Source organism: Vanellus vanellus (assembly GCF_965231255.1).
Source record: "Vanellus vanellus genome assembly, chromosome: 5".
NCBI classification, from domain to species: Eukaryota; Metazoa; Chordata; class Aves; order Charadriiformes; family Charadriidae; genus Vanellus; species Vanellus vanellus.
In genome coordinates this window covers 39,535,089-39,547,766 of record NC_138910.1, presented here as the reverse complement: position 1 = coordinate 39,547,766, position 12,678 = coordinate 39,535,089, and the positions used below count along the sequence as shown (strand labels likewise).

The 12,678-nt window shown below is 43.4% G+C and overlaps 1 protein-coding gene across 3 annotated transcripts in view; it reads right to left on the bottom strand.

The window, feature by feature from the left end:
• UNC80 (unc-80 homolog, NALCN channel complex subunit) overlaps positions 1 to 12,678 on the bottom strand; it is a gene marked incomplete at both ends in the record, with an annotated part of 134,769 nt that overhangs the window by 98,530 nt on the left and 23,561 nt on the right. For 2 of the 3 annotated variants that reach the window (XM_082483916.1, XM_082483915.1), the window contains 7 exons: positions 1,138 to 1,285; positions 3,223 to 3,369; positions 4,149 to 4,517; positions 5,154 to 5,422; positions 8,362 to 8,502; positions 9,894 to 10,116; positions 10,738 to 10,872. In XM_082483916.1, coding sequence (XP_082340042.1) covers positions 1,138 to 1,285; positions 3,223 to 3,369; positions 4,149 to 4,517; positions 5,154 to 5,422; positions 8,362 to 8,502; positions 9,894 to 10,116; positions 10,738 to 10,872 — 1,432 coding nt within the window. The remainder of the gene's footprint in view (positions 1 to 1,137; positions 1,286 to 3,222; positions 3,370 to 4,148; positions 4,518 to 5,153; positions 5,423 to 8,361; positions 8,503 to 9,893; positions 10,117 to 10,737; positions 10,873 to 12,678) is intronic. The other variant, XM_082483917.1, reaches the window with a different exon arrangement.

Below are 12,678 nucleotides of genomic sequence, written 5' to 3'. Positions count from 1 at the left end.
TAGCAGCTGGTGTAGTGCTATGTTTTGGATTTGGGATGAGAATAGTGTTTGTAGCACAATGATGTTTTTGGTTGTTGCTAAGCAGTCAAGGCCTTTTCTGCTCCTCACACCACCCCGCCAGCAACTAGGCCAAGAGCGCACAAGAAGCTGGGAGGAGACACAGCCAGGACAGCTGACCCCAACTGACCAAAGGGATATTCCACTCCATGTGATGTCATGCTTAGCATATAAAGTGAGGGAAAAAACGGGGAAAATGTTCAGAGTTATGGCATTTGTCTTCCCAAGTAACCAAAGTAACTATGATGGAGCCCTGTTTTCCTGGAGATGGCTGAACACCTGCCTGCTGATGGGAAGTAGTGAACAAATTCCTTGTTTTGCTTTGCTTGCGTGCATGGCTTTTGCTTTACTTATTAAACTGTTTTTATGCCAACCCACGAGGTTTCTCACTTTTACTCTTCCGATTCTCTCCCCCATCTCAACTAAGGGGAGTGAGTGAGCAGCTGCGTGGTTCTAGTTGCTGGCTGGGTTTAAACCACGACAACCTGCAATAATCTTCCTAACTTAAAACAAATCCAGAAAACATATATAGAATGGCACATATGCACACATGTTTGTAACTACAGGCATGCACATCTGTTTGTTCATGTTCTTGTTTATTCAATTTGTTCTTCCTATTTACAGCCTCACCTGAGGCACCACAGACGGTTTTTATGCTCAATTATATCTCCATTCAGAATAAACCCTGGATTAAACAGGCCATTCCAGCTGGCACCTGGTCATGTCATGAAGCAAAAAACTTGCTGCCTGATGCGTAGTTGAATGAAAATATTTTCTTTGAATAGTCACGAGCAACAGGTAGGATGAATCAAAAGAGAGGCCTTCAATTTCGGGTGCACTGGGTGATGCAAGATCACTAGGTGAGACCACTGCGTGGTCACATCAGAAGAGATCCAACCCCCCTGACCCACACTGACTGAGGATATACTCTGTATCTTCTGCAGATATAGTCTGTATATTCTGAGGATAGCAATTCATATTTTTTTTTCTTTTTTAAAGGAAAAGAAAAGGTATGGCTTCTTTCTGTTGGTACAGTTTAGGAATATTCAAGCGAGAGTTTTTGATGCCAGCTATACTTACTGTCAGTGACTGGCTCCATGCAGAATCCCAGTAAAGCATGCAGAAAATCCACCACATTATTGAGAGAATCCCTGTTCACATAATCTCTCATGGTCTGCCGGAACTGCATCTTATCCAGTTTGTACAGCTTTGTGAGGCAGTTCTGAGCCTGCAACGATACCCATCAAATCACATCACATCAAAGTACGTGTTCAAGTTTTGCTAATAAGAGCAGGGTATTTTTTTACTCTTGCTTAGGCAATGCTCTACTGTGCTGTCTAAAGTAACCTCCCCTAGGAGCCAGAGGGTTCTGGTCCTGTAACAGAAGACAGGTTTGCCTCTGAAGCAAAGAAGTTCAGCACAAGGAGACAGTGCTGAAGGCACGAACAAGGCACCAGTATGGGTGCCACTGGTTGGAGGTGGTGGTGAAGTCATTGCCAGCCATGTCTCAATGCCTCTCCTCCTCTTCCCAACCCCAAGGTAAAATCTCACCAAATAGGAATAAAGTTGGAATGTACCACCTCAGTCAAAGCTTATTGCCTTGGTGAAACAGGTTCTTAGCCAGCCTCTGGCGTCTGATTTTCTGGCTCAGACCCAACACACTTGATGCACCTGTACTCAGTGACCAATTTATATCATGCAAAACATTGGCTTTATATTTAAAAGCTATAATTGTCAACTTCTTATCACAAAAATATCCATCCTACTGGGACTCCATGCAGGTTGGAGTTAGAGAATCTGAAATACGAGCTCTATGGGAAACACGAACTCTCCTGCTACCTACAATAGGGTATTTAACTTTCCAGTAAAATCAGACATGTGATTGTCCATGCAGTCAACACAAATGGTGCATGCAAAGCAGTTTGGCCAAACGCACAGGAAATGCAGCAGACTTAGATGTGTAGGAAAATCTCTTCCCATAAAGACCTCAATTCAATGAGTCTGATAAGAAACTTGGGTCCAAGAGAGCTACTCCCTTATGCTTAGGCCTAAATGTTTTGCTGGCTCAGCTCCAACACAACGTAAAAGCCTAACTGACATTTGATGAACATGGTATATGTTCAACCAGTGCTCTGTGCAGAACCTTTCTACTGTTGCTACTGGGACGCTCTTAATCCACTTTGTCCCATTGTGACCAGAACTAACGTAACTGCTGCAGTAGCCTCAGTAGCCTCTAGCTAGCAGAAGAACGCTGCATGATACAGAAGCCGCCAATTCATCTCTGAGCCACCTAGCTCAGATCCCAGAACCAAATTATAGCTCTGTTGGCATGGCTTAGGCTAACCAAAGCCATGGAAAAGCACCTGGCTCCCACCCATACCATGGATGGTCACAGTGTAAATTCTCATTACAGTCATCAGAAATGCTCCCCGCTGCAAGCACATAAGGTGAGGAGGAGGCCCGTATGGGAGAAAGCCTCTGAAAGTCTCCCATTTGACAGGCATTGGACTGAACTCAGGGAGTCAAACTCTTCTGGATTAAGGCAGACGTCTGGGCTACATTCTGGGCAGTTTCTATCACTTCAACTTGGGCAGAACCAAAAATGTAAGGAATCAACAGTGACTATCCACCCTGCCCTTCAACAGGGCATGAGTCTTTTCCTTCCTTGCAGCATACTAACATGCCTGCAAGCACAGTGCACTCCAACTGTCAGGAGCTGATGGGGCAGCCCAGCAGCAACCGCTCATAATCACCATTAGGAAAAGTGAACATAACTAGACCTTAGACTTCTGGATTCAGATATGCAACCCAAGATAGCTGCACCTCTTGTAAATAATGTACTCTGTTGGGGTATCGTCAACGTGAAAAATTAGTTAGATCAGCTCACACAGGGTATTTGCTCCCAGGTATTTGTCCCTTCCCAGACTGGGGTGCTCAGAAGCACCCTGGTACTCAGGTGTGCTCATAGCAAGCCCCAGGGGCTGGAAGGTAACATAATAGCTGAAAATCCGCTATGGCTGGGCTGCAGCACAGTCTGTGGGCTGGGACAAAGAGCAACACATTTACTGCCAATACAGAGAAAGCTACAGAGGGGGCAGACAGCAATCTCAGCAGCTGATGTCAAAGGTACAAGGGGGGACGCTTTAATGAGCTTAGTTCTCTTACATTCTCCCTGAATACCTGGTGTCTCAGGCGATCTCCAGAGAGCCCTCGGTGTCCTTCTCCACAACCATAGGCACAACCCAGAGACTTCACAATTTTGATCAGCATTGTGAGTGCCAGCCTATGGGTGCTGACAGATGGGCCTTCATCCTGAGAGTCACAGAGGGAAAGATGGTGTGAAACTTTGGCACAACCATTGGCATTTTGTTAGTATTTCACTTTTAACAAATTGCTGTCCGTTTCTCCTCTCAGATAGTCCATTATTGATTTTTTATTCTTGAAATGTTTACTCCAATTATTTTTCAGGTTTAGGGACCAGGCTTCTCCTTTTCATCTCCCTTCAAAAATTCATGCTATAAATGCAAAGCCCCCTACACGCTGTTATGAATACCATTCAGTACTTACTTCAAAAAATTCTCCTGAAAAACAGAGAGCTCTCTTGCTTGAGCAGAAAAACAAGCATCTTTTTAAAATGTCTTAGTTATTATAGTACTATGAATTGCAACTTTGGAGGTCAGCAACACCATCTCTTGACCAATTCTCATATCAATACTGAAAAATTTATGTTTTCTGGCCATCAAAGGAAACAAACTTGCTCACACACTGGATTCTGGTTTTCCCTATAAGCTATGAATAATAAAACCTGAAAAAAAAAATCATTGCGATTGAGGGTTTCAGGCACTTTAACAAGATATTGAAAATGTCCATGCAAGGCTCACAAACTTGGCTTTTGGCAGCTGCTTTGCTGGAGTAGTTACAGTGCTTGAATTCTCATGTTTATTTGGTGGAATCCCAAGTGAGCAAAAGAGATTAATTTGTGATTGTGGTGCAAATAAAGGAGGGAAAACAGGTGGTCAGTTGCATACACATGCATACTCAACAGATGTTGCACTACATTCAGGAATTGTGTAAAGGGAAGCAAGACAAACCTTTTCTTGTTTCTTGTCATTCTTCTCATACGGCCCTCCTCCTCCACCACCACCTCCATCACTGCCACCTCCACCTCCTCCACCACTTCCACCACCTCCTTCTTCTCCTCCATCTCCAGCTCCACTAACTGGCGGAGGCCCAAATCCACAAGCTGAACCACCAGAAGCAGCCCCTTTGAGCTGGAAGGATCCTTCACTTGGTCTCTTTTCAGGGGCCTCATTTTCTTTGTTCTCACTCTTCCTCCGAACCTTCTCTACACAGGGCACCACACCAAGCTGAAGTAAGCACTCCACAATGTTCAGTGCCACATCGCAAATACGGGAACTGATGTCATGGTTCAGGACCAAGTAAACAGCCTTCAGGACCACCTGGGAGATTCAAACATCATATTTAGAGTCAGACTTATTTTCTCTCCTAGTACTATTTAGTGCCTGGAAATTCTAGTCACAGACTAGACACTCATTATAGCAGGCACAGTATGAACTCAGAATGAAGTACACACAACCCTCAAACCCAAGAGCCTACAATCTAGGTGTAAGACAAGAAACCACAGGCTGGGCACAGTCAGACAGAAAAGGAAACCATGAGATGACATCTGTGAGCCTGAGAACATTGCTTCAGTGCACCAGGAGCTGTCAAGTCATTAAGAGGAATGCAGAAAAGGTGAGTTTTAAGGTGCCATCAGAAGAAAGGTGCTATTCGGTTTTATACTATTTTATAGGGAACTTGGTGCATGCCCCGGAAACACAGCCATTAAATAATATTGCTTAAGATTTGACGTGTGCAATCCACATGCACATGCGCTCCTTGCAAGGAGTAATAGGAGTTGCAGTATCTCAGAGGAGACTTTTATGATATGCACAAATGTATCTGACTGACCTTTATGTAATGCTGAGAGAAGTCATATAAAGAGGTGGAGGAAAAGCTCATCAAAACCCTGATCTCAATGGTACAGCTATATTGACAGAAGAGGGACCTGGCTTTCCTCATTCCTTGCCAATTACCGAGAGATCCAGCATGCCGTTCTTGTGGACAAAGTTGTTGGTTCCATCAATGTGATCCGTATCCTCCAAGCAACTGTAATTGATGCAGGAGTCCGTCAGGCTCCTTGGGAGGTTGGCACATGTGAGCGGCTCATGGGGCATCTCAGGGATAGGCACCTGGTTGCAAAGCTTCCTCATGTGCTCACTGAAGAAATCGGCGTAGCCCACATTGAATGAGGCCAGGGTAGTGTTGAAGGTGGCCACAGTGATGGTGGAGATCTGGGATCGCACTGCAGGGAGGAAAATGGCTACCTGTAAATTTCCATTTAGAGTTATGAAATGGCAAAGTGAGGCTCTCCTTGTTTACATGAAGGGAGCAACTCTTAATGCAGCTTGTCATGCTGAAAGACAAGACAGGTTCCTAGTAAAGGGATGGGTAAAGGGATGAAAGCAGAGATTTGTTTCTTCCTTTAAGCCAGTGTAAATTAGAACAACCCCAGGCTTGCTCAAGTAATACAGTTCCATGGTAGCTTAAGTTGATCTTAGTCAACTAGGCAGGTAAGTAGATCAGGGACCTCAGCCAGCCTAAATGTAATGCAAAAGGGGGATTAGATTTTGGCCAGCTTTTCTCCCTGTATTGGTCTTAAAAACAACACTGCCTCTGCAAAGGAAAGAGGAAGGACTCTGCAGCTGGCTGCAGGGGTGAAGGTAGGGTAACAGCAGCACCAGTTTGGAACAGCTTTTTAAGTCACACCAGTTTGAAATATTTCATCACACCATTTGAAAAAAATGGAGCAGTATGTTCCTAACAGTACCTGTGACAGTCTAAACCATCTCCAAAAAGCAAAGCTGACTGATGAGAAAGGCAATGTGGTGTCTAAGTTCACAGTGCTCAGAGAAGGGACCTCATGACATAGCCAAGCTTAACTTTAAATTGGTTAGCTCAGGTAATGACAGCATTTTGGCTACACAGGCCAATTTTTATCAAGGATTCACCACAATTTTACAACTCGTGCTGAACTCCAGGCCACAATCTTAGTAATTTCCCACATTTAGTGCTTTGTATGTAGGTTTATACACCCTGTCGTGTAAGAAAGGCCCTACGCGTCCCACAGTGTTGATTGGACCACCTTCTGCCAGACAGTATAGTAACAGGGCTATGGAATAACAAAGAACCTCTACCTAAGGCTATTTAATGTGTTCTAATGAATAAAAAACCATACATCTAATAAGAATCTTCAAGCACTGACTCAGCGACGGACTGGTTATATTACGCAAATAACAACTTGCCAGAGTGGTGACTACATGTCCTCATAGCCTGTGCAACCCTGCCAGCACTGAACTAGCACTATTTATTAGAAGAAATGTTCTAAAGCTGATAACAGAACCTTAAACTAGGCGACAATTTGGTCAATGATCAGGGCAGGAATTAGCTGCCTGTAATCACAGGATTACCTGCTAGCAAGTGTGACTTTTTAATGGCATTCACTGAAATTTGCATGGTGAAGATAACAGTAAAGATGGAATTAGGAAATTTTGTTTCTCAGCTACCAAGTTGGATGATTATCCAAAGGTAGCTATTTTCTGTTTCACTAAAGTTTTGCTTAGTTTGCTTTGAAATGGGTGACAAAAATCCATATCCAAATCCTACATAAAGTAACTTTTCCTATGCTCTATCTTTATTTCATTGTCACTGATAGGGCTGACTGCTGGATGGAACTCACAGAGGCAAGGAAGGAAGATTGAAGACTTCATTTACGTCCATGCATGTCTGCAGCATGTGCCCATGGCTCCTCTTGAGCAGCAACCTAGGACATAACTAATTTCTCATCTCTGCTTTTCAGTGAGTCAGCCAGAAGAAATGATTTCATTAGAAAATGTCTCCTGGCCAGGGAAAGTAGACGGGAAATTATGAATGACCAGTATGCTTGGATATAGTTAGTCACACAAAACAAAAGAAATATTTAATATTTGTACTTATTCTCTAACTACAGAACAGTTCGTTCAAAGTCATAGACTACCACTAGAAATAGTACAATATGTTCTATTATTCATATAGTTGCTGCAGTATTGTACCTGGGGTACAACTAGAAAAACAAGCATTGCATATGGCTACCTTTTAAAAAATATTTGGCTAGGAAGCTGGTGGAGTGAGTGGGACTACTGTTCTATAGAATGAATGCAAGTCAGGAAGACAGGCTCCATAAAACTGACCCAGGAGAAGAGGTCTGCCCAGGAGACACAGACCAGAAACAACGGAGATGTGCCCATGCTGGATTAAAGCTGACGTAAATCCATCCTCTCTCAGACTATTCACATTTGCTGTGCTAAAAGAGCGTAGATCTTTGAGACCTCCAAGGCTACAGAACATAACACGAGTGGATCTGTAGCCTCCTAGGTATGCTGCCTGGCAGCTTGCGCAGAGACGGGCTGTGCCCTGCTCCATGGGGTGTGTGATATCCACTTCCCTCATCGAGGTTTAAGGTTGCACTTGGCACAAGTAAGGCCTAATCTCTATGACCAGGTTTTGCCAGCCGCACCACACACGAGGGAGAAAGCAAATCCACTGTGTTTAGGCAGTAGGAGCAGCGCCAGCAAGTGCTCTGGTGCAGACAGCCCTGCTGACGGAAGAGAGCTTTCCTTTGCTTGGCTAACATTGTTTGGTAAAGGTGGTGTTGCCCTGCCAAAAGAAAGACTCCCCCTTCTGGAGCAGACTTCATCCCACCAGAGGATCTCCCTTGGTGGTCACACTGGCATTGCTATTTCTGCAGTCCGAGGCAGGTGGGCCCCAGAGAGATTTCAGAGTATATTTAAAAGCCAGGCTTCTCTTTGGAACCAGGGGAATTAAGAAAAAAACCTGTGATTCTGAGCACAATTCAGAAGTTGGGGACTGTGAAGGGGCATTAAATAGCTCAAGATTCCCCATGAAACCAATAGCAATACCAAGTTTGTGCCCAAACTTCTGTGGTAAGGCAAAAAAACCCCAAACTCTGCCTTGTCCCTGCTGATGGCTGCCAATTTTTTTTTGACAAACTGCACCACATAAAGATGACCGTTTTGAATCATTTTTCTACACAGAACAAAAAGCCCTCGAGAGATGCCGGGGAAAAAAAAAAAACAAACCACAACCAATTAGTCATATATTCATACATGGAAACAGTAACGCTTCCTCAGCTTCTTGGAGCTGATATTTCAGAGAAACGTTTCTTTCCCGATGTGTTAAATTTACCTTCTTTGACTGTGTTCTCTCCATGGCTGTTTGAGTGGTCCGGCAGGTCAGAGACCAGCGTGTGATGAGAGTGCGAGTGCCTAGCGCTCAGGCTCTCCATCTCCGTTGCTGTGTCAGAGCTCCCCCGTCTGGTAAACTTTCCTAGGGTGAAGGCAAGAAATGGATATTTAGTTTAGTCATCTCAGAGGTGCTTGGAGGCAAGAGACAGTAACTGAGGTTAGGAGTTGAAGGATTGGAGTCAGTTAAAGTCAAGGCCTTCCAGGACCTTGTGAAGCAGAACCAAATATAGCGGGATATCTGGCGGGGGTTCACTGACATAAAGACAGAATGTACAAACTTTCTGCGAGGCTCTTCTGTTCAGCATATACTGATTTAGCTGACACCCACATTGTCACCCTCCACCTGCTTCAGGAAAACAAGATTGGTCAGCACTGAAAGATTCTCTTTGGGGTGACTTACAGGAATTATTTGGTTTCTTCTCCCCTTGTCCAAAATAAATAGGTATATTAGGATGGGGAGTGCTAAAGCAAAGGATGTGTTGACCATTAGATCTGAAATATATGATTTTGCCAAGATATCAGAATGAAAGAACTGTAGGTTAAGCCAGGTAAAGAATCTAGAGCCCCTGAGATCAAAATTTAACAAACCTCTTGAGCTACTGAAGATAGGCAAAAGAGGATTTGGATACTGTTTGCTATTCTTGTACAAATCTGTGGGTGTTTGTGTATTAACCATTGACAAAACACATGTGAATCTTTAAGAATTCACTGGCTAAGCTCATTGTCCTGTGTCCCAAAGAGGGACGTATTTACAACAGAGAGCTTACCAAATGATGCCGTCAAAGCCATTGAAAATGAGAAGACTCTGGCATGGCCTTAGGCAATCACTTTGCTGCCTACCATCTCCAAGAAAGGGTGCCAGGATGAAAATCTATGACATTAGGAGTAAGTTTGTGAAACAGAAACAATGCCTAGATGCTGTTCAGTGAACTTGGAAGCTCAAAGAAGCCAATATTTAGATTTAAACACTGTATCTTTGCAATATCAAGACAGTGTAAGCCTCACTGTCTGAGACAATACCCTATTTATTTTGTATCCACTTGAGGAAGACTGCGATTATTTTTTGCCATATTCCTAATGACCATATTGCTGCCTCTCCTGAGATCTCTCTTTAAAAGAAGAGGATGCAACCATTCCTTGCATCTATTTTAAGCTGCAGTTGTGCAATGCTTGCTGCCACTCAGGCAAAGTGCATTGAAGTGGTACAGACATGACTACAGGTTGCTACAGTAGCTATTATTCCAGTAAAAATGGTAGTTTTCAGAGAAAAAGTGAACCAAAGCTTAAGTCATTCAAGGTCTGCTGTCAGCACAGTTGCCACTTCTACAAACAGGTGTGTAATGCTGCAAACGGAGCCAAGGACATAAGGTGGCAATAGGATGGATTAAGAAATAAAAAGCCTCTGTTGTTCTCCAAATGTTCAGGACAGGAATGACACAGAACCTGGGGCAGAGACCCCAGGCAATATCTCACCTAATATGGTGGTTTGCCATCCTCCTCTGTCAATGCCACGCCGGTCCTCGCCAATTCCAGAGAAACTGCCAAAGGAGAAAGTGCTGCGAGTGGGTGAGACATCCAAATGATCCTCGTGGAGGAGGAAGGGTACCCCCATCCTTCGTTGCCGCTTCTTTCCAGTATGGTGGAAAGGAATTGATCCTTTGCGCTCACGCTCCCTGTCCTCTTTGCGGCTCTTAAACTGCAGGAGGAAGAGGAGGGAATATGAGAGCTGGTAGAGGCTTTGAAGCGCAGTAAACCACCATTTGAGGGAAAAAGGTAACACAGATGTATGGCCCAAGTGTAACCTTCCACTCGGAGCTTTTTATCTTAGCCATTTATCCTGACAGCAACTGTCTGCACTCTGGGACCATATGAGTATTTAAAGAAACTCAATCTTGCCCTGGTCTGGGATGGATGCCCTTGTATAATTTTATTACATTCTCAGACCATGAGCTAGATTAGTAGAATCCACAAAACCCTGCTAAGTATCTTGGATGGTACCTGGATTTTACCTCTTCATGAGGTAAAAACATTGGAAAAACTCACTGAATTAGCTGGAACTACACTTAAAAATCAGCACTGTTTGAGTAGCCTCCCCTCATGCAGTTTCAGCAGGACAGTTATCTGTATTAAGATTTCAGTATTGTGTTTGGAATGTGCATTATAAAAGCCTACGTACTAACAAACAGAGAGATGAAGAGAGATGTCGGTCTCACATATGGCATGAATGTATAGCCCAAGCAGACCTTCAGTTGCTACTTAGCAGGACATCGGGGTGCTGAATCATAGGTAAATTAAAGTACAATTTTCTTACACTCACCTTTTTGAAGATGTTCATTCCCAGGTCTGTGGAGAGATCTGGAACTGCTGGTCTACGCAAGTTGGTCAGTGAAACCTTGGAAAATGCCTCTGCGCTTAGCGATTTTTCTTCCTCATTACATTTCATCGTAAGATCCTTCAGTTCCCAAAAGAAGACAACAAACACAAGGAGAACTAGAGGGTAATCAGCTTAAAAAAAAGAGCTACTTCCAAAAGCTGTCATAGGAGCACTGTAGAGGAAAAGGACCTTCAATTCATTACGCAAAACACTATTTGCACATTTAAAGAAAAACAAATGAATGAACAAACAAAATTTGGAAACTCACATAATTATTGACCTTGTCTAAAATTTCCGTCACCACAGAAAAAAAGTACAGCACGTTGTGCTGCCACAGAAAGCCTCAGGCGTCGCTGTCAGTGTGGTGTAGTGGCACGGAAGACTCACATTCTGTTCTATGCTGATTCTGATCCCAGGTATGACTCCGGGTAGCTGGTGATCTGGAGGCCTTGGTTTACATTCATGAGCAATCACAATGGCTAGCCTTTTTGAAGAGTTTTAAGGTCCAAGAGAATATGCCCTTAATAATATATGGCCTTAAAAGTGTATTTTGGAACTGAACTGCAATAAACAGCACTGTCCCTTCAACAGACTTGATTTGTAAAATATTTATTTACTCACAAAAGAAACCTGAGACTTCTGCATCAGTAAGCATCCTTCACTTGTCATAACAGTGCTCCAAGATCTGTCCATGACAGTTCTTATCATAGTTCATATTTGTGAAAGCCCTTACAGCTATAGCACAGAATACCCCACGACAGTGAAAACCTTGAGACTAATTTACTGACAGTTCAGTAGAGGGCACTCTGCTTCCCTTCTGCACTGAGCCACAGACATTACGGCTGCCTACTGTAAAGAAAGGCTTTGCTACAAAGGTGGCATAAGCTCAGCTCCTGGCCATCTGTTCTCATTAAAGATCTGATGCCACTTTTCATGAGATGTTTGTGCAGCTGACCTGACCAAATTCCCTCAGGATAATTTTCTTCTGCCTAAATATCAGCTTGTTTCCAATGCAGATGCTCTTTATCCTCACTCCCCCATCAGAATGCTTGTGCTAAACAACTGGGTCATGTTAAAATACCTTTTTGCTTTCACTCCAGAGATAGCTATATGCCAACGACAGATGAAGAGACTCCTACGGCATAGGAGGTTTAGATTCTGGCTAGCCAGACCGGGTATTGCAGAGCTAGTGCACTCTGCAAAACACAAGTATGCAGTTTTATGCATACGAAGGTCCGGCAGAAGCTGGTGACAGTCTTTGCAGCTGAAGTCTTAAGCACCAGGTACCATGTTTCAGTACTGGGCTATCGAGGACCACACATTCTTCAGAGACTTTTCAGACTAATCAAAGACTACCCTTGAATCCTTCTTATTAATTTTATCAACACAAGAATGAAGGAGACACTCAACAGAAAGTCCTTTTCATAGCTGTTTTCAATCACATTCAGTCAAGGTATGTTTTTAAACCATTTTGCATATATGACCAAAAATTCAGGAGAGGAGTCGTCTGTAAAATGCAATAGACAGCAAATCAGGATGTGCTTTCAACAGCAAGGCTAGCAAGTATTTCATATGGCTTGGTTCTCAGCTTTTACAGCTCTCTGGCCTCTTCTGGTTAGAAAACATCATATGAATTTATTTGAGATTCATTATCTTTGTCCATTAGTTACTAAATCAGTGTTTTATTAGGTGGCTTACAGAGTGAGGATCGGGGCCTACTGTGATACAAGCCATACAAACATGCAGAAATACACAGTCCCAGTTCTGAAATTGCCTTAGGGAAGGTATCAAGCAAACAGCACTAGAAAACCAAATTACAGAACCACCTTAAATGTACAGTGTGGTACAGGATGTATTTTAACGAATCAAGCTAGCACTCCTGCT